Source organism: Phacochoerus africanus, chromosome 2 (genome assembly GCF_016906955.1).
Source record: "Phacochoerus africanus isolate WHEZ1 chromosome 2, ROS_Pafr_v1, whole genome shotgun sequence".
NCBI lineage: Eukaryota > Metazoa > Chordata > Mammalia > Artiodactyla > Suidae > Phacochoerus > Phacochoerus africanus.
Window position 1 is genome coordinate 74,952,571 of NC_062545.1, and position 20,303 is coordinate 74,972,873.

General features: G+C 42.9%; 1 protein-coding gene across 2 annotated transcripts in view; it reads left to right on the forward strand.

Moving 5' to 3' along the window:
- ARMC2 (armadillo repeat containing 2) overlaps positions 1-20,303 on the forward strand; it is a 115,984-nt gene that overhangs the window by 72,347 nt on the left and 23,334 nt on the right. For both annotated transcript variants that reach the window (XM_047762274.1, XM_047762281.1), the window contains exons 12-13: positions 128-273; positions 4,986-5,085. In XM_047762274.1, coding sequence (XP_047618230.1) covers positions 128-273; positions 4,986-5,085 — 246 coding nt within the window. The remainder of the gene's footprint in view (positions 1-127; positions 274-4,985; positions 5,086-20,303) is intronic.

Consider the following 20,303-nt stretch of genomic DNA (forward strand, 5'->3'; position numbering starts at 1 on the left):
AATGGGACTTTGCATTAGCTGCTGATGTTATGAAACTTATGGTATGAATTGTGCTGTGCTGACTTGTGTTGCTGTATTTTTAAGTAAAAAAAAAAAAAAAAAAGGTACTAACATGCTTTTTGCCCAGGTAACTGCTACACTGAGAAACTTGGTTGATTCACCACTAGCAAGAAGTAAGTTTTTAAGCATCAGTGCCCTTCCCCAGCTCTGCACAGTGATGGGACAGTATATGGGTGACAAGGATGTCTGCACCAATATTGCCAGGATATTCAGGTAGGTAAAGGAAAACAAAGTAGCCTTACAAAAATGCTAATGCTTAGATTTGGGGGTCATCTTTAATATTTGTGTATGTGACTGGCGAGGAATCCTGTTTTTGCCCTTTATGTCACCTAGAAGAAAAGCTAATGACTCCATTTCTTACGCATTTCAAATGTGATTCTAAACACACTGATTGTATGTTACTGTAACTAAAGTTATGAGTTGTCCTAGTGTTTTTACAAAACAAACAAAACTTCCTCTCAGCTTATGGGTGATCAAGAGCTATCTGGCAAACCATGGCAAGCTCTCTGGTACACTTGGAAACGATGCTTATGGGTTTTAACTCAAAAATGAGGCCATTACTTAGAAAGTCTGAGCTGACTTAATTTGCGATCGAAAGTTGTTTTAGTTCAGTTGTTTGGCTGAACTTTGGCTCACACATTCACTAGTCATGTTTATACTTACTCTTCTCCAGAAACGACGATCTGAATCCAGATTGCCTCAAAGCAAGATGTGACTAAATTTCAGAACTGTCTTTAAATTATGCATTTATATTTCTTCCCTCACTGCTCTCTGCCAGTTTTTACATAATGATCCTTCTCAAGAGACCTGGGCCTTTCTTGAACTGTAATGTTGTAGTTTTTTAATGAAATACAAAATGTCTGAAAGACTGATTTGGTAATTGACCCCAGGATGAGGGTATGAGCCCAGCTTTGATCTCTTAGCACTGCACTTTCCTATCTGTGTACTTAATTCTGGGCACTTAGTTGCTCCCATTTTGAAGCACTGTAAATTCATAAAGACTTTGTGTGTACAGTGGCATGTAGTTTAATTTTTTTCTCCACCTGGATAGACAGTTTTCCCAGCACATTTTATTGAGTATGCCATCTTTTTTTTTTTAACCACTTTTGAATGCCTGGTCGTTCCAACATGAGATTCCACATGCTTGCAGGTCTGTTTCTGGGCATTCTTTCTGGTCCATCCTTAGACTAGTACCACACTGTTTTTACTATTATGGATTTAAATCTTGCTGTAAGATGAGTCCTTCACTTCTTTTCTCAAAATCCAAATTCTTGTTTTCTCTTCCCCATGAATTGGAGACTCAGCTAAAGTTCATGTTAGGAATTTTGGATTTTTTCATGAAACTAAAGTGAATACATAGAGTAACTAGGATGCAGGTGGAGAGAACTGACGTCTTTATGATATCAAATCTTCAACCCATAAATACTTGTGATGTTTAAGCTTAATAAAAGTTTATGATTTCCTCCAAAAGAAGATTTTATACCTCTTTTGTTAGAGGTATGCCTTCATGGCTTTTGGGGCAATTAGGATTGCAGTCTTTAAAAAAAAAAAATTCTAAGTAGTGTTGCTAGTATATATGAATAGTATTGATGTTTGCTTATTAATCTTGTATCTAGGACATCTTTGTTTCTAAGGGCTGTACCTGTGGCAAGTGGAAGTTCCCAGACCAGAGACTGAATCAGTTGCAACTGTAACCTACACCACAGCTGGAGCAACACTGGGATCCTTTAACCTATTGTTCCAGTCTCGGGTGGAACCCATGCCTCTGTAGCAACTCAAGCCGATGCAGTCAGATTCTTTTTTTTTTGTCTTTTTGTCTTTTTGCTATTTCTTGGGCCACTCCCTCTGCATATGGAGGTTCCCAGGCTAGGGGTCGAATCGGAGCTGTAGCCACCAGCCTACGCCAGAGCCACAGCAACGCGGTGATCCGAGCCACATCTGCAACCTACACCGCAGAATCGTTAACCCACTGAGCAAGCACAGGGACCGAACCCGCAACCTCATGGTTCCTAGTTGGATTCGTTAACCACTGCGCCACTACGAGAACTCCCGATGCAGTCAGATTCTTAATTCACTGTGCCACATCGGGAACTCCCAGGGCATGTTGTATACACTAGGTCTAAGAAATAGTCTGCAGATTCACTTGGATTTTCTATGAAAATTATGTACAAAGAAGGAAATTTTGTATTTCCTTCCCATTATTGCAACTCTTTGTCCCTGTCCTCACCTTCTTAGATGCATTTCTTAAGATGGTTAGTATAAAGCTGTGAGACTATTGGACTGGCTGACTTCCTTCTGACTTTAAAGGAAATATTTTTGTGATTTTACTAGTTGAAATTAATTCTTGCTCTAGGTTTTTATAGACACCTTTTAACAGTTAAGGAACAATTTCTTCCCATTAATGGATTTTAAATTTCCTTGAATGCTTGTCCCAAATGTATTTTGATAATGTGGATTTTCTTTAATTCATTAATATAGTAGATTACATTAACAGATTTTCTCATGTTAAACCACTATACCTTGCTAGGTTTGCTTAACTAATATTTTGTTTAGGATTTTTCTCTTATTTTTATTTATTTATTTATTTATTGTCTTTTTTTCTCATTTTAGGGCCACACCCGCAGCATATGGAAGTTCCCAGGCTAGGGATCTAATCAGAGCTGTAGCTGCCGGCCTACGCCAGAGCCACAGCAACACGGGATCCAAGTCACATCTGCGACCCACACCACAGTTCAAGGCAACGCCGGATCCTTAACCCACTGAACGAGGCCAGGGATCGAACCTGCAACTTCATGGTTCCTAGTCGGATTTGTTTCCTCTGCGCCACGACGGGAACTCCTGTTTAGGATTTTTCACCTATGGTCATGCATTAGACTGACCTCTTTGTTTCCTTTCTCATATTGTCCTTGTCTAGTTTTAGTGTCAAGTTTTTACCAGCTCAGAAAATGAGGTGGGATATATTCCAACATTTTCTCTTTTCTAGAAGAATTTCTGAAAATTAAACTTATCTATGTCTTGAACAGGCTGTAGAACTTGCTTGAAAAGCAGTTTTATCCTGGTGTATGTGTGCACGCATGCGTGCATGTGTGCGTGTGTCTGTGTGCATGTGTGTGTGTGTGCATGAGCAAATACCACTGACTACTGATTCACTTTTTTTTCTGGTTACATGTCTAGTCATATTTCCTATTTCTACTTGGGTCAGTCCCTAAAAGTTATATTTTTATAGGAATTTGCCTACTTCTTTAAGTTTGCAAACTATCTAAAGTCATTCCAAATTGTCTGTTATCCTTTTAATCTCTGTTGCATCTGTAATTATGCCCCCTTTGTTTATATCATTTGTTTAAAAAATACGCATACAGTAACACTTACTCCTTATAACAATTTGAGAAGGTAGGTACTATTATTATTATCTTCACTGTACGTAGAAGGAGACTGAGGCTTAGAGAGGGTTGGTAGTTTTGACAAGGTCATACAGCCATGAGTCACACCAGGTAGTCTGGCTCTAGAATTCATGTATTTAACCACTATGTTATGCTGCCTCTTCATTTTGATACTGACTTACATTCCTTATTTTGATTGTTTATGGTGTTTCTCTTTTTCTCTTGATCAGTCTGGCCAAAGGTTTGCCAATTTATTAGTTTTTGCAAAGAACCAACAGATTCTATTGTAAATTTATTTTCTGTTTTATTCTGTCTGTTCTTATCCTTAGTAATCCCTGTCTTCTTTTTGGATATATTGCATTTTTCCTCTGTTTTGGTTAGAAATTCAGTTCCTTTCTTTTCAGTCTTCCTAAGATTATGAAGTTTCCTCTACTGCTACAGCTATGCCTCACACATTTTGATTTGTCGTATTTTTGTTATTATTCAGATGTCTTTTTTCTTTGACCCCTAAGTTATATGTTTCAATATTTCCATGAGTCTGTTTTTTAAACAGTGTATTTTTCATTGATTTCTAATTTAATTGTCCTTTGCCCAGAGAATGCGATCTGAGACACCAGTTCTCTGAAAATTTACTGAGACCGAACAGCCTGGCATGTGATCAAGTTTTTAAAATATCGGTGGTATTTTACCTATTAACCTATCACTTAATGAGAGATTTATGAGCATCTCCCAATTTATGTGGGTTTGTCAGTTACCACTTTGTGGATTTTTGTTTGTTTGCTTGCTTACTCTTGAAAATTTGGAACTTTTTTTTTCAAGGCTTTTTTCCTTAAGATCTGTTTTGCCTGATATTAATATATGACTAACAGCCTAATGTATTCAAGCAGCTTAATGTTTGCTTTTGCTGGAGTCCCAGGAGATTGACTGATTTTATGTGAATTTCTAAGCTTTTTGTTTAACCACAGGGGCAGTGTAAATTCACACCTTATATATGTGTTAGAGGCTTTGGGTTTCTCTTTTTCAAAGAACTTTGAAAGAAACAGTTTCCCTACTCCCACCTTGTGTCCCCAGTGTCTAGGCAGACAGCAAGCCTCCCTGAGGCTTCTCTGGCCTGTTATGTAGCGTCTTTCTAGACTCCTTTTCATGCACAGAACAATGCTTTGAAGGTCTGCATTTAAAGTAACCCTAGGAGGAGTTCCCATCGTGGCGCAGTGGTTAACGAATCTGACTAGGAACCATGAGGTTGCAGGTTCGGTCCCTGCCCTTGCTCAGTGGGTTAAGGATCCGGCGTTGCCGTGAGCTGTGGTGTAGGTTGCAGACGCAGCTCGGATCCCGAGTTGCTGTGGCTCTGGCGTAGGCCGGTGGCTACAGCTCCAATTGGACCCCTAGCCTGGGAACCTCCATATGCTGCGGGAGCGGCCCAAGAAATAGCAATAACAACAACAAAAAACAAAACAAAACAAAAAAATAAAGTAACCCTAGGTGTATTTGAACTTTACTGAAAAACAAAGTTTATTTTTATTTTTCCATTTGACATTTCTGCAGCAAACTTACTATTTACCATGACTGCTGTGTAGCCTTGGCCAACTATTCCAGATGTTATGCCTTGTTTTTGAATCTGATAAACAAATACCAGAAGAAGCAGGTCAGTTCTTCATACATTTAAATCTTCAGTGTGTCTTTACTTTGGTGTATTTGTGTAAGCATATGCTGAATGACTTTATGAATTGAAAGTATAGATTTCTACTAGAAGCTTCCATTCAGTGTGTAATAGGCTGCCCCCCCCCGGGGGGGTGGGGCGGGAGGGGGCAGATTCCTTGAAGGAGTTGGAGAGGGATAGTTTGAGGCAGAAATGGCCTCAGTGGGATGTCCATACAGTAGGAGGATTCATGATTTGGGGTGCAGGGTGGGTGGACCTTCCTGGTGCTGTTCCTCTCCATGATCTGTAGACGTCTACGTGGGAGTCACCTTTAGGTGGGATGGGGCTACACTGGTTATTTCCAGCACCACCCCCCGACCCTCCGCCAGGGCCTTCTGAGCCAGATGGGCACAGATGCACCTAGCCACCTGCACCTTAATAAGTACTACAGGGGGCGTTCCCATTGTGGCTCAGCAGTAACAAACCCGACTAGCATGCATAAGGATTTGGGTTGATCCCTGGACTCGCTCAGTGGGTTGAGGATCCGGCATTGCCATGAGCTGTGTTGTAGGTCATAGACACAGCTCAGATCCTGCATTGCTGTGGCTGTGGCTGTGGCTGTGGCTGGCAGCTACAGCTCTGATTCAGCCCCTAGCCTGGGAAATTCCATTTGCTGCAGGTGCGGCCCTAAAAAGACGGAAAAAAAAAAAAAAAGAAGAAGAAGAATTACAGGAACTTATGATTGCAAACTAAAGTTTGGGATCCCTGACACTGGGCATACACTAAAGATTCTTCTAGTTCTGAAATTCTCTAATTCTCTGACAGTGTTGTATTTAGAAGATGACATTTCCAGGTAAGTATTTCAAGGAAACCATTTGGTTTTAATGGGTTGAACAACACTGTGTAGCTGTTTTTAAAAAGGAAGAGGTCACGAATGACTTCCCCTTAATAAAGTTATAACACTTAGCGCAAATACTAATTTTTATTATAAAGTTTTTGAATATTCACTGGATGCAATCTAGTTTTTTTCACCATTTTAAATGATTAAAGTGACACTCTTCAGTGGAAACAGTTTATACATGAAGATCATATATATTCATTTCAAATATAATACATTTTCAAAATCACATAGTAGGTTTCATCAGTTTAAAACCAAATAATTTATGTATATACTAAGAATCATTTTAATATAAAGCTCTGTTTGTTTATATTAACCATATCAAAACCACCGCAAAATATAATCCTTTTTTGCCACAAAGAGCACTGAATTTATGCTTACCCAGCAAAGTACTTCTGCTGAGAATGCCCAAATTTGTCAGATTTTACGCTATTATCAGCTATTTATCAAAAGGTTACTAGTCTCTTTTTGGTTGTATAGATGATAGAGAAATTTCTATGCTCATGTGTATGCATGATTACTACATTTCAAAGATGATAAAACTTTGCTTAAAGTGTTAATACATTTCTATTTAACTTTTAAAAACTGATTTATAAGTAGGCACTTGAGTTCCTGATTCTGAGTATTTAGATTACAAATGCTTTCCCCTTTGTATTTTGTATTTTCTCTAAATTACATATTTTGGCTTGGGAGATGCCGAGATGCAGGGTCAATCCCTGGTCCGGCACAGTGGTTTAAAGGATCTGTGTTGTTGCAGCTGTGGCGTAGGTCGCAGCTCCAGCTCACTTCAATACCTGGTCTGGGAATGTCCATGTTCTGTGGTTGCAACCATTAAAAAAAAATGTGCACAAAATATTTCAAGGTATAAGAATTTGCTATGTCAGGTGAATAATGAATTTGATTAACTGCCTTAAAGTATTCACAGTCCATGGCTAATTTAAGTGTCCATTAAGCATTTATTAATTTAGATTTTGGTACAACATATTATCAGAATGCTAATCTTTGGACAAGTGAATTAACCCAGCAGGAGTTTAGCCATTCTTATTCCTGGTTTTCTTTTTTAAGAAAAAAATTAAAATGGAAGAAAAGATATATAGCATTAAAAGAATCTTTTCCATGTTATACTTAAAAAGGAATCTAGTTATGGATTTTATTTTGTAGTTTTGTGTTATGGAATTACTTTATGGGTTTTAACTGTAATTTTATTTTACCATCATTATTTCTCTTTTGCTTTGGTGGTTTGATCATGGGAGACTTAGATGACAGTAACTGGTGAAGATGTCTTTGCTTTCCACTAGAATTTTTAAATATGGATGAAAAAAAAAAACACTTCTGGAGTTGCTGTTGGGGCTCAGTGGTTAATGAATCCAACTAGGAACCATGAGGTTGCGAGTTCAATCCCTGGCCTCGCTCAGTGGGTTAAGGATCTGGTATTGCCCTGAGCTGTGGTGTAGGTCAAAGACGCGGCTGGGAGCCTGAGTTGTTGTGGCTGTGGTGTAGGCCGGCGGCTACAGGTCTGATTAGACCTCTAGCCTGGGAACCTCCACATGCCTCGGGTGCGGCTCTAGAAAAGACAAAAAACAAAACAAAACAAAACACTTCTGTTTAACAGTTTGATTTTAAGTTATATCATAACCTGTAATTTTTTTTTAAAGGGGAAAAACCCCTCAGTTCAGTACTGATAGATAGCATTACTGGCACATAAATGTTTGTTTCTCTGATTGTAGCTTAGGCGATGGCCATGTTTAATAAACAGTGAAAAGTCTTGGTATCTTGCTCATGTGAGATACTTGAGATGTCAGTATGGTTAAGGGTATGCTTTTTCTGATTCAAGGCTCTAAATGTCTGAAAGTTTAATTGGCATAAAATTGTAACACACTTCTTACTGAACTCCTTTTTGCCTTGGACCAAGAGCTGTCTATAAAGCAAAATTGGTGTTCAGAGGCCATAGTTTTCTCTGTTGATTTATGTTACATTTTTCTGTCCCTATTGAAATTATTTTGGCCCAAAGAAGAATAAAGAGCACCCTGCAAACTAAATATAGTAACGTATTGTTTTCAGAACAACCAAGGAATATGTAATTTATCCCCTTGATCACTAAAATTATTTTAATCATTGTGATGAAAATCATATTTACTTATTTATTTGTCTTTTGTCTTTTTAGGGCCACACCTGCGGCATATGGAGGTTCCCAGGCTAGGGGTCCAATCGGAGCTGTAGCCACCGGCCTACACCAGAGCCACAGCCACATCATATCTGAGCTGCGTCTGCAACCTACACCACAGCTCTCGGCAACACCGGATCCTTAACCCACTGAGCAAGGCCAGGGATCAAACCTGCAACCTCATGGTTCCTAGTCGAATTCGTTTCCTCTGTGCCACAATGGGAACTCCAAAAATCATATTTAAATATATATTTCCTTGCCTTTTTAGATGATATTAAAAATAGTTTAACCACTTCTCGATACCAGAGGTATCACATTATAAACATTACTTGTCATTCTTGAGGTTATTTGTCCCACATTGGGAGCATGAGTCTACACTGATAAGGTTCTTTAAATGTCTGTCTCTTCTTTTCATAGATTTCTCTCTCCTCCCTTTCTTTTTTGTTCTTTGCCTTTGATAATAGTTACCTGTCTTTTGCAACTACTTGCAATTAGCAGGGGAACCTCATAACCAAACTTATTAAAAGTAACACCTAAAAAGTCTAAAATAAAATTGAATATGATTAGGTTCTTAGTGAGAAGGACCTGAGGGACTCTGATGAAATTTCTCTTGTCCCTTCTATCTTCAAAAGCCAATTCGTATTTCACGATGTGGCTCTTGTGTTCCCTTCTCTGTGAAGCCTTCCCAGACTACCAGACTAGTCAGTTTTTTCTTCATCAGTGCTTCTTTTTTTTGTCTTTTTTAGGGCCGAACCCATAGCTTATGGAAGTTCCCAGGCTAGGGGTCAAACCAGAATATGCTGGCCTATGCAACACGGGATCCGAGCCTCAACTTTGACCTACACCACGGCTCATGGCAATGCTGGATCCTAAACAAGGACAGGGATCAAACCTGTGTTCTCATCTATAATAGTCAGGTTCTTTACCACTGAACCACAGTGAGAACTCCAGTTCTCATTTTATTTTTATTTTTTAAATTTTTATAGCAGCTTTATTTGTAATAGTGAAAAACTAGAAACAACCAAATATCCTCCACTGGATAAATGGCTAAACAAACTGTGAAATATCCATGCCATGGAATACTATTCATCCATAAAAAGGATGGACTATTTGTACTAGACTAGCTGTATACATCACAACCTGGATGACTCTCCAGAGAATTATGCTGGTGAAAAAAGCCAATCCCAAAAGGTTACATAGTATATGCATCATTTTAAAGACTGCATACTTAATATACCCAGCTAGTGCAGCCAGAGCTAAGGACCCAGCCAGTGTCCCTGATCTTAACCATTTCACCATCGTTAGGAAAAATTATCTAAAACTTAAAAGAGCTAGGGTTTGGCGTGGGAGCCTACATGTCCTGACAAAGTCATACTGCGGCATTGTTTAACAAGCAGGGCTTAATTCTGAAGGAGACTGTATCTTTGTTTAAATGTGCTGTTTACTATTTGATTAAAACCCAGACACTATAAAGTTACACATTAATTTCTCTCTGGCAGACCAGATAACCTTAAAGTTACAGTTTATTACCCTTAGGCTATTAGGAAAGTATATATCTAACCTAGTAATCTTATTCTAACATTCTTTTTAATACTTATACATACCCAGGTCTTTATTCTTGGAACCAACTTTATCTTCGTATTGGCTTCCCTCATTAATGAAATGAGTAATTTTTTAATGTGTTAATCCTGTATGTTGTCTTTTTTTTTTTTTGTCTTTTTGTCTTTTTAGGGCCGCACCCAAGGCATATGGAGGTTGCCAGGCTAGGGATCAAATTGGAGCTGCAGCTGCCGGCCTTCACCACAGCCACAGCAACTCAGGATCTAAGCCGCATCTGTGACCCACACCACAGCTCATGGCAATGCCAGATCCTTAACTTGCTGATGGAGGCCAAGGATCAAACCCGCGTCCTTATGGTTGCTAGTCGGGTTCGTTAACTACTGAGCTACGATGGGAACTCCTAATCGTGTATTTCTGAGAGCCAGGTTCACTTTTTAAAAATTGTACTTTGACACTATACTGTCTTTAACTTATGCAAAAGAATGAAATGTTACAGGGTTTTTGAACCATCTTTGATTTTTACTAAAAGTAAGAAAAATAGGTAACTTATATTTTCCTCAAAAGCCAAATGATTGTAGAAGATCAGGGAAACGGTTCAGGCCAAAAAGAAGTAGTTACATGTTCCAGCTACTTCCTAAAATCATTAACCAAAAATTCTCATAGGTCTTTGTAAATATTTCTTTTTGTGATTCTCCACATGGTTATCATTGGTGTAGCTGCCTCACCCACAGTTGGGATTTCCTAAGGATGCAGACCTTGTCTTGATAAATCTGAGGTGATGCTTGGCATAATAGACTCATGATATGTAAGCATGAATTTTGAGTGTATGACATGCTCGGGAATCCGTAAAATATTATACGATATTTTTTCTAGTCCCCTCGGAAAAAAAAATCCTGAAATATTTACTTTCCTCTTCCTACTTTGGAAGAAGAAATAATAATAATTTTTCCTACATTTTTCGCGGTGGTGGGCTATGACACAAGAGCAAAACAGAAAGGAAGGATCTTAACTTACTTCAGACCAGCACAACACCTCACGTTCTTGTTCCCCTTGGCCCAGGTGGCCAGTTGGATAGGCTTTGCTTTCTGTCTTTGCTTAGAGATAAAAGTGATTTCCAGAAACCCCACACCATGTTCTCACATGGGTGTAGTAAGCTACGGTGGCTCAAGCTTTATTCTGCCTGAGGTTTACTTACAGAGGCTGAGGCTTTGAACTGATCTTTGAAACATACATCAGTCCTCCGGCAGCTTTTAAAATGGAATTATCACTTCCCAGAACTATTTTTGTGTCAGCGCTAGGAAATGATTCTCCAAGACTTAACTTGGGTTGTAGACACATACCTATGGTGGAAGCTTTGTACGGTCTTAATGTACATAGCTCTCACCCAGGGATTAAACAATCAGTTAGACCATAGACCCTATCTTTGTTCTGAGAGGTTAGTGTTGACTTTGTCTTAAAAGTCTGAGCGCTGCATGGGCAATCAGCAGAGTGTTCATTTTCCTGGGACTCATTTTTAAATTAAACCATGCTATAGCCAACTGTATTTTTGAAGGACGTAGAAACAAAAATCTTAAGAAAAAAAGAAAAGGAAAAGAAAAGCCCTCTCTACTAATAAATGAACTGTCACCTACACACACCTCTTGAGGTGATTTTTGTCAACCGGGAGAGGAGCTTGCAGGAAACTGTGGCCAGTGGCTTCCACAGTCCACCGTGGGGAAATCCTGCTTGGAGCCGGGTAGCACCAGAGCTGATGGCTGCTGAACGAAGTAGGATATTTCCTTCCCCATCTGATGTTGTTTACCATTAAAGGGGAAAAAGAAAGAAAAGGAACTGTATGAAAAACTGTCAAAAGTAAAAAATTTTTCATGTGTGTTTTTTTTTTTTTTAACAGTATTTATATTCATCTCTTTTCAAGGTAAAGTCTGCCTTCAGCCTATGAGAATGGGTCTTTTTTTTTTAATGTCCTTAGTGTGTCTCTATTAGGTCAGTTGATAATGAAGAGTTGAAGAGGGAGCTTTTCACTTTTATTTCCTCCGTGTCTGTGTTGTGAGAATTGTTTACAAGGAATGTAGATTCATGTTATTTTATATTTAAAAATTTTTTTATATAATGATTTTTATTTTTTCCATATAGCTGGTTTACAGTGTTCTGTCAGTTTTCTACTGTACAGCAAGGTGACCCAGTTACACATACATGTATACATTCTTTTTTCTCACATTATCATGCTCCATCATAAGTGACTAGATACAGTTCCCAGTGCTACACAGCAGGATCTCATTGCTAATCCATTCCAAAGGCAATAGTCTGCATCTATTAATCCCAAGCACCCCATCCCTCCCACTCCCTCCCCCTCCCCCTTGGCAACCACAGATCTATGCTCTACGTCCATGATTTTCTTTTCTGTGGAAAGGTTCATTTGTGCCATATATTAGATTCCAGATATAAGTGGTATCATATGGTATGTGTCTTTCTCTTTCTGACTTACTTCACTCCATGTTATTTTAAACGTGATATTATAAAAACAGACACTAGGTACTAATTTGGTGAGATTTCTGATTCTTGATTTGAATCAGTGTCTCCTAAACTTGGGAAGCTCTAAAAAATACAGGCCCCACCCATGGACATCCTGATTCAGATCTCGGATGGGACCTGAGAGCCTATTTTGGGGGGGCCACACCCAGGGCATGTGGAAGTTCCCCAGGCCAGGGATTGAACCTGTGCCACGGCAGTTACAACAAAGGATCCTGCACCTGCCGCACCACCAGGGAACTTCCTGAGAGTCTATTTTGAAGAGGCTTCTTAGGTGATTCAAATGAAGAGTGGGTTTGAGAAACTGTGGTATAAGTTATTAAGATGGTTCCTTAAAGCAGTTTTTTTCTCTCTGAATATTGACAGCAGGGGGTTTTCTACAAAACCTCAAGAGACTTTAAAGTGATTAATCAAAGCAGCCACACAGGGTCAGTCTTTCTCTGCAAGCGTGTGGCTGAAAGTGAATCTCATGAAGTAGGAACCAGATCAGCAGGCATGCCAGGTGTCTGTGTAGGTTTCCCCAATGAGTGGTGACAACCACACGCCTTGTGCCTCTTGCACCAATAACTAAGGCGCGCTTTCTTAGGCAGAGAAAATGAGATGGGTCGTTCGACCCTTCCAGGAATTTTCTCTGCCAGACTTAGGCCAAGACAAGTTACCCAGAGATCAAACCAGGTGTGATAAATCAACCATCGCACTGGTCAGAGTGGGCTACTTGGGAGGATACTCCTGCAGGACCCTCAAGACCCTCAAACTGGCCGCCGAAGGGAGGGCTTGTTAAGCTCAGTTAGCTAGACAAGAAGCCGCAAGTTGTCCATTTGTTTCTTTGTGAGGCAGTCACCAGATTTTATTGTTAGAAGAATCACTCAGTATTCCTGCAGATGTCCTGCTTTGAGAAGTTCAGTACATCCCCAGGTCTAAACTTTGTAAATTTGCGACAGATAAATTTGAGGGTGATCTGTTCGCTTTACATAACACATGGTTTAGTTTACAGCCCCTCTGTCTGCACACAGCCCTTCGGTGACCGGGCTTGTCAGAATGTGATGGTAGCCAAGCGTTTCTAGTTCATCAACAGTCTCAGAGAAAAGGAATCCACTCCTCCCAGCTCTTACAGAGACGTCCTCAGGGAGAACAAGGGAAACTTCTTTGGCTCATGTCTGTCTATGAGGTTCATTTTGTCCAAGATCCACAGTCCAACTAGTAACTCCCAGTTCCCATACACTGAGACAAAAACTGAGACCGAAACACAGCCCTTCAGTCAGCTGGGTGCAGTCTGAAAGCTAAACTTTCACATTCGGTAAAGCTGAGCGAAATTCAATTGAATGACAAATCTCATTTAAGAACCGTGCACATATTGTCTGCTCCATGGTGCAAACGGCATTTGGTAGCAACCAAATGTGCCCACAGATGGGCCTCGTGTCGAAGGCCCGAGCCGGGTCCGCCACAGCCTTGCGAGGCAGAGCCAGCCTCCGGAGGTGCCTCTGACGTCAGCGCTGCCGCTTTTAGCAGCTCAGCAAAATACGCTTGGGTTTGTTTTTTTGGAAGAACTCGGAGGGATATTCCCCCATTTCTCCTATAAATATCTGCTGGGCAGGAGGTCTGGTAAACGGCCGCAAAAAAAGACTTATAAGACTGGGAATATTTTGCAAAGGTCACAGTCCAAAAAGAATGACCTTTATCTACATTCCCTTCCCTGTGTCTGTTGAGCAACTGTCTGACCCTCGCCATTTCTAGATATGGTCTGTCTTGTTTTTGATTGTTTGTTTGTTTGTTTGTTTAACAGAACTTCCAGATGCAGGGCAGTCATCAGAGCCTCAGAACAACTGTCTGAGGCATCCTTGGACGTGTCCTTGCTTGTGCTGCTCTGAAAGCCAAGCCTCCCTCCTCCCATTGAGACTTCTTTCTGGGCAAGTGGCTGTCTCCAGCCATGTGAACACTGTCTGATTTGGAATGCTCAGGCATCGTGGTGTTGAAAAGACCTGGCATGTCTGGAGAGTGGAGGCTGAAAGCAAAAACATCTGCCCTTTTCCAAGCTGTTCGGCTCCAGCGCAACCCCAGCTGCCCAGCAGGCCAGAGATAGTGCCCCCTCCCTCTCCCCCTCCGTCCTCCTGGAGCTCGGTGAGGACTGGAGAGGGAGGCTGCCCCACCCCTTCCCCTGGCGCCTTTAGATGGCGACTTGGCTCCTGGCTCGCCCCCCCACCTCCTGCCTGGCGGGAGCGCACCCTGTGGCTGTCTTCCCAGCCCCTCGGCAGGCACATTCCCAGTGGGTGCCGGGAGCATTTGGCTGAGCTCTCTTCTTTTTTCAGCCTTGGCCTTGGTCTGCACCCCTGACCGAGCAGGCGGCACAATAAGTCCTTAGCTTGTTCATTCTTTCCATCTCCTGCTGCTTTGCCCTTGTGGAAATGGCTCTCCCCCCAACCCCACCCCAATCAGCACCGAGTGCAAATGCCTGACTTATGTCTGCTGTCTTAAAAAAGAACGGAGCACAGTGAAATTCTAGCATGGCCCTGGCGCTTTTGAATGATAGCCACATTCAGAAGCATACAGTGGGCGCCCAGTAAGTGATTGCTGATGGAATGGAGAGGTGGAGAGGCATCGAGTAGAGAAGCGCTTCTGGTTTTAAAATGATTGTCTACTTAGATTCTGGTTTTGAGCCTCCACCATCTCAGATTCTTCTGTTCTGTATGGCTCAGCAAACTGTTGACCCACTTTTAGTAGCCTAGGGTTAATTAGCATTTCTGCAGCAGTGTAGGCTGCCTTCTCGATTTGTAGATGTTATCTGTTCTTTAAGCCACCTATAAACTCAATTTTCATGTTTGGTTTGGGGGGTGGGAAGCCAGATAAATGTTGCCAATGGCAAATCCTGATTGAGCTCGAAGATCCATATTGTGTGAGAGATTTCTAACCAAAATGTAAACAGGGCATCCTGATTAATTTTCTGGTGAAGAGAGGTTTCTGATTTTAGGCGCAATTACAACCCCTTCAATTTCAACCCATCGTTGAAACTTTCTGAAATGTTTTCCTTGACTCAGGAGAAGTGGTCCTCTGCTAAGTTAACAATGGAGTCTGCTGAACACGGTTGATGCTTATGCAACAGCTGGATAGAATTCCTCTCCCACGGTCAATGTTATGCAGATGGCTGATTTAAGGTGCTACAGTAAGAAGGGTGTGGAGACAGCGAGGGACGCATTCCCATTGGTCGGCGACAGGTGGGGGGAGGTGCGAGGTGAGGCGGAAGTGGTCACGTGGGCCCAGATGGTGCACGAGATGCTGGCTTTGGCATTTAATAGGCAGTGGATGTTTTTGAGCAAGGGGTTGATAGAAGAGCTGTGTTTCAAGATAGTGGTGTTAGTCTTGGCTGCAGAGGGAGGAGCCCGTCAAGGGTCTCTGACAAGAGTCTGCAGATGAGTTAGCCAGAGTGGGCATGGGGAGTGGGGGGCCCAGGGGGATTCTGAGATGACAGAGGGAGGCAACTCGGTGCCGGGTTGCTGAGAGGAGTGAGAAAGGGAGGAATGATAGATGGCTCTTGGGCAGAGTCTGGGTCAAATGAGGGTCATGTGGTGTAGAGGTGGCTCGGGTGGTTGGGAATCCATCTGAGTTCAGAAATGGTTGTTCAAGTCCTGCCTCTTCCTACATCAGCGTTGGACTCTGGGGCCAGGGAGCCTCCTGAAGCGCCCATTTGTACCTCTGAGTAGGGGGAAACACCATATTCCCCCCCCCCCCCCCCGCCTCTGCCATCGACTTCAGGGCATCCTCTCTCTTTCTTACTTGGAAAGTAATAGTCAACACAGGGGCGGCAGCTGCTGGACCTTGACAGAGCCCACTCTGTTCAGCAGGGTCCTGCTCCTTGTTTGTTCCATTTAAAGAAGTTTTATTTATGGGTGTGTGGAGCCCCTTCTGATTGGGTAACGTGCTTGCTCCCAGGGCACAGCATATGCTGCGCCAAAGAGATCGCCCCACAGGCTCTGCCTGGATGTCATGGTTGAGGTCAGGCCTGCTGCTGTAGGTAGGTGTCCCTGCCTGAGCTCTGGTTGGCCAGAGCTGTTGCTAGGTTGATTCCATTTTAAGCAAAATTAGGAAGTTGACATGAACTGGTTATACTAGACAGCCTTCTTAAAAAAACGTTATCTCCCCTGATTCATCTTTATTTTGCTGTTTCAACAAAACACTTGTGGTATGAATAGGGAGCTCTGTGTGCAGCTTAATAAAAAGGGTATAAAAAGGGAAGTATTGATTTATAGGTGGTTCTCAGATATTGTCTAAGAAGGAAGGAGAGGCTTTTTCCCTCGAGGTAGAAAGCACGTAGGTGAAATCGCCCTCTGCTGCGGGCGTTGCTGGGCTCTACCAATCGATGATTTGGGCCTTTATCTAGTTTTTCAAATCTCTCTAGGATTTTAATTAAGTGGTGTTTTGTAGACTTGAGACGAATTGGGCCGTGGAACAATAAACATCCTCTCCGTAATACCATCCAGGGCAGTGCTGTGCGTGGCACAGGGGCCACCCTTGGGGAGCGCTCCGGCTCAGCCTCTGCTTCCAGGATTCCAGATGAGTCCAGACAAGCACTGGCATGGGAGTCAGGAAACACCATCTCCGCCAGCTTCCTATGAGACTGCTGCTCTTCTGGCCTATTCCATGCTCTCTGGATTCTCAGAGATTGTATTTGAGAAGGCGGAGGTGGGGGGGCAGGGGATGCCTTAGCCAACCCTGAGATCTAAGAGGATCAAAACAGCAAGCAGCGCAGTTGCTGGAAGTTTGGTGCTGCACACGGCACAATCTGCCAGCCCATTTGTTGATTCTGCGTGCCATCCCTCAGTTGGCACCACTGCTGCCAGGAACCACCCCCTCCTTTTTCCATCTGAAGGCAGGGAGGGAGGTATTGCGGCAATGTTAACTCTTTCTGCCCTAAAGCCTAGAGTTTCCTCTTCCCCCATCAGGTGTAGTAATCTGTGCCCTGTTCGGATCCATTGAGATATTTGAAGAAGAAGTGGAGGGCGCCTGAGAGAATTTTTCAGACAAGAAAAGCAGCACTCCGTCTGATTTGACAGGGTGTGACAGTGGATAGAGGTCATTTCAATTGCGAAGAGTAGGGACCTCTAAGGAAACCTGCTTTTCCCCACAGCCAGGTGTCCGTTCAGCAAATCGACAGTCAGAGATGGAGGTGGTACAGGACCAGAGAAGCTTTCAGGGTTGGACCAGCCAGAAAAACAAACATTGGCGGTGGAGGTGAAGCCCCAGAGCTAGGAAGAGGAAGAATGGAGGAAAGAATAGTCTAGCATCCTTCAGAAGATGGCTGTGCCATTTTAGGAGGGAAATTGATTATTCCTGGTAATGATTTATCTAACCGAATACAGCTATTGTATTCTTTGAGAAGCCATTTAAAAGCTCTGATTGGGGAGTTCCCATCGTGGCTCAGTGGTAACGAACCCGACTAGTATCCATGAGGGCACGGGTTTGATCCCTGTCCTCGCTCAGTGGGTTAAGGATCTGGCATTGCTGTGAGCTGTGGTGTAGGTTGCCAACGTGGCGTGGATCTGGAGTTGCTATGGCTGTGCAACTCTGATTCGATGCCTAGCCTGGGAACTTTCATATGTTGTGGGTGCAGTCCTAAAAAGACAAAAAAAAAAAAAAAAAGCAGTCTTCCTTGTATTGGTTAATATGCTTTTGTGGAAATTTTGTGCACAGTCCAGGGAACAGTGTGAAGTCCAAAAATGTTGGCCATAACTGCAGTCCAGGGCTTGAGGGAGGTGGCTGTCGGATTGTAGAGCTTGCAAACAATTAGTTTAGATTAAGGAACTACATGTTGTTGTTAGTGAATTCGTTTCTGTATGTGCCTAGGTGTTGAGCAGCTCCTGGTGCGCCCTGTATTTACATCGCATATTAGCTGTTGCTACTACGGTTAGTAGTAAGAGTAGTTGTAATTTTCAAAGGTAGCACTAGCATGGAGTGTCTTTAATCGCAAATCATATATCAGTGTTCACGTGAAAAGCCTCAGTTTAGAAAATAGGGTGGCATTTTCCTTCAAGGAGCCTCATTCTCAGAAATAGCTTCTGTCCTGTTTGGAAAATGGTCTGTTTTGCTGCTGGGCATGGCCCGGGGTGGGGAGGGGTGCTTTCCTTCCAGAGTCTGGGGAGGAGCCTGAACCATCAGGAATTACATTCTGAAGTAATTTGGTATCACGTGAACCCTGGTGCTTAGGCTTCAGCTTCTTTAGGGGACTGTCTGAGATCACAAAGAAGGTGGCCCCAGGCCCTGGAAGGGGTCTGTCCCAGGCACTCCTTCTCAAGACTCACTCCTTTGCCCCCTGACACCTAACCTCCCCTCCAGTATCCACTTTGATCCATTTTCCAAAGTTGAACTCAAATTCATTGTCATGAGTTTGCAGACTCTCCCTCCCGCCTCTGCGCTGCCCCCATGTCACCGAACGTCTTCGCCTCTAAACTCCTCTCAGACCAGGGTCTTTCTCACAGTTTATTGCTCCTAAATTTTATTTTTAGGACTTGAAAAGAGTTGAGGACAGCTCCAAAAGCATCCATCGCTCACCACAACTTGTGCTTTATCTGTTATGTCTCGTTTAATCTTGCAACACAGTAGTTCTCCCATTCCACAGAAGACTTAATCGAGGCACAGAGAGGCTAAGTGAAGTATGAGGCCTCCTGGCTCTCTAGCTGGGACTCATAATCCCCTTGGGTGTCTAGCTTCTTCCTTAGCCCTTTCAGTCTTTGCTCTTCCCCCCGACACTCCATGCATTAGCCTTGTCTTCTCCAATTCCAAGCTCTTCAGAGCACCTCACCTCACCCTTGTTGATGCATGTGTCCCCCAGACCCCAGCATTCAAAATATATCCAAGGAGTCACATTCCTCTCTGGGTGGGGGACAGGAGGGGGTTCCCCAGACAGACCACCTGCTATGATTGGTGGCACCTCTGCCACCCAGCTGTCTTTGCCATTGTGACCTCTCTCCTGGGCCAGCACCAGTGCTTGCCATCGTGTTAGAGTCTGTCCTTTGCTAACACAGGCAAAGGATTCCCAGCTGCATAAGCCTGGCTGCTCCTTCCTCAGGGCCCGGGCAAGCTTTTTCAAGAACAAGCAAGAACAAGTTGGTATTGGCAGAGCAGACCCAGGCGGATCCCAGTGTACTTGTCCTTTGTCCTGGCTCCTGCACTCTCTCAAGGCCACACACGCTGCTCCCTGCTGCTCCTATCCCCCCAGGTCCCAACTGCACCAGGCTCCTGGAGAAAAACCAGCCCAGCCCTTTGCCCTCTGTCCCAGTTCCTTAAGGCTACTGCTAACTACAGATCTGATAAAGTGGGGTTTGTTGGAATCCCTCCTGGTGACATATTTGCATTTAAAAGGAGATAATTCCTTACAGCTCAGCAAGAAGGAGGAGACCAGTAAATGACAGCCCATGGGGGAGGCTGGGGTGCAGGAAGGACTCCAGGTCTGGGTAATCCTGGGTTCAAATCCTGACACCACCCCTCACTGGCTGTGACAGGACAGCTTCTTGTCCTGTTTGTAAAACAGCATAGCCCCTGTACAATGGGTATTAGCACGCGGGCCAGTTGGAGCCCCCTCGGTAAGTGTTCCTTTAACAGCCCATATGCCTGTCTCTTGTTGTTGTCAAGTTGAGGACATAATTGTTTCTGTTTCTCGTTCATTTGTACCCTGTTCACATCTTGAGGTTTTTTAGATGTTTATTTATTGTGAAACATGGCTTATGTATAGAAAAGTACCCAAAACACATGTGAACCATTTAGCAAATAGTTATACAAGTGTCCCCTGTGTAACCACTACCCAGGTCATGAAAGACAAGTGTGGCTTTAAAGTGGTGAACAGTTTGTAACAGTGGTTCTCAACTGGAGGCGATTTTGCCCCCAGGGGACGTCGAAACAGCTTCAGTTGTGGCATCTGAGGAAGGTGCTCCTGGTATGTAGTAAGAGAGATCAGGAATGCTGTTAAAGAATTCTCAGAGTTCCTGTCGTGGTGCAGTGGTTAACGAATCCAACTAGGAACCATGAGGTTGAGGGTTCGATCCCTGGCCTTGCTTAGTCGGTTAAGGATCCGGTGTTGCCGTGAGC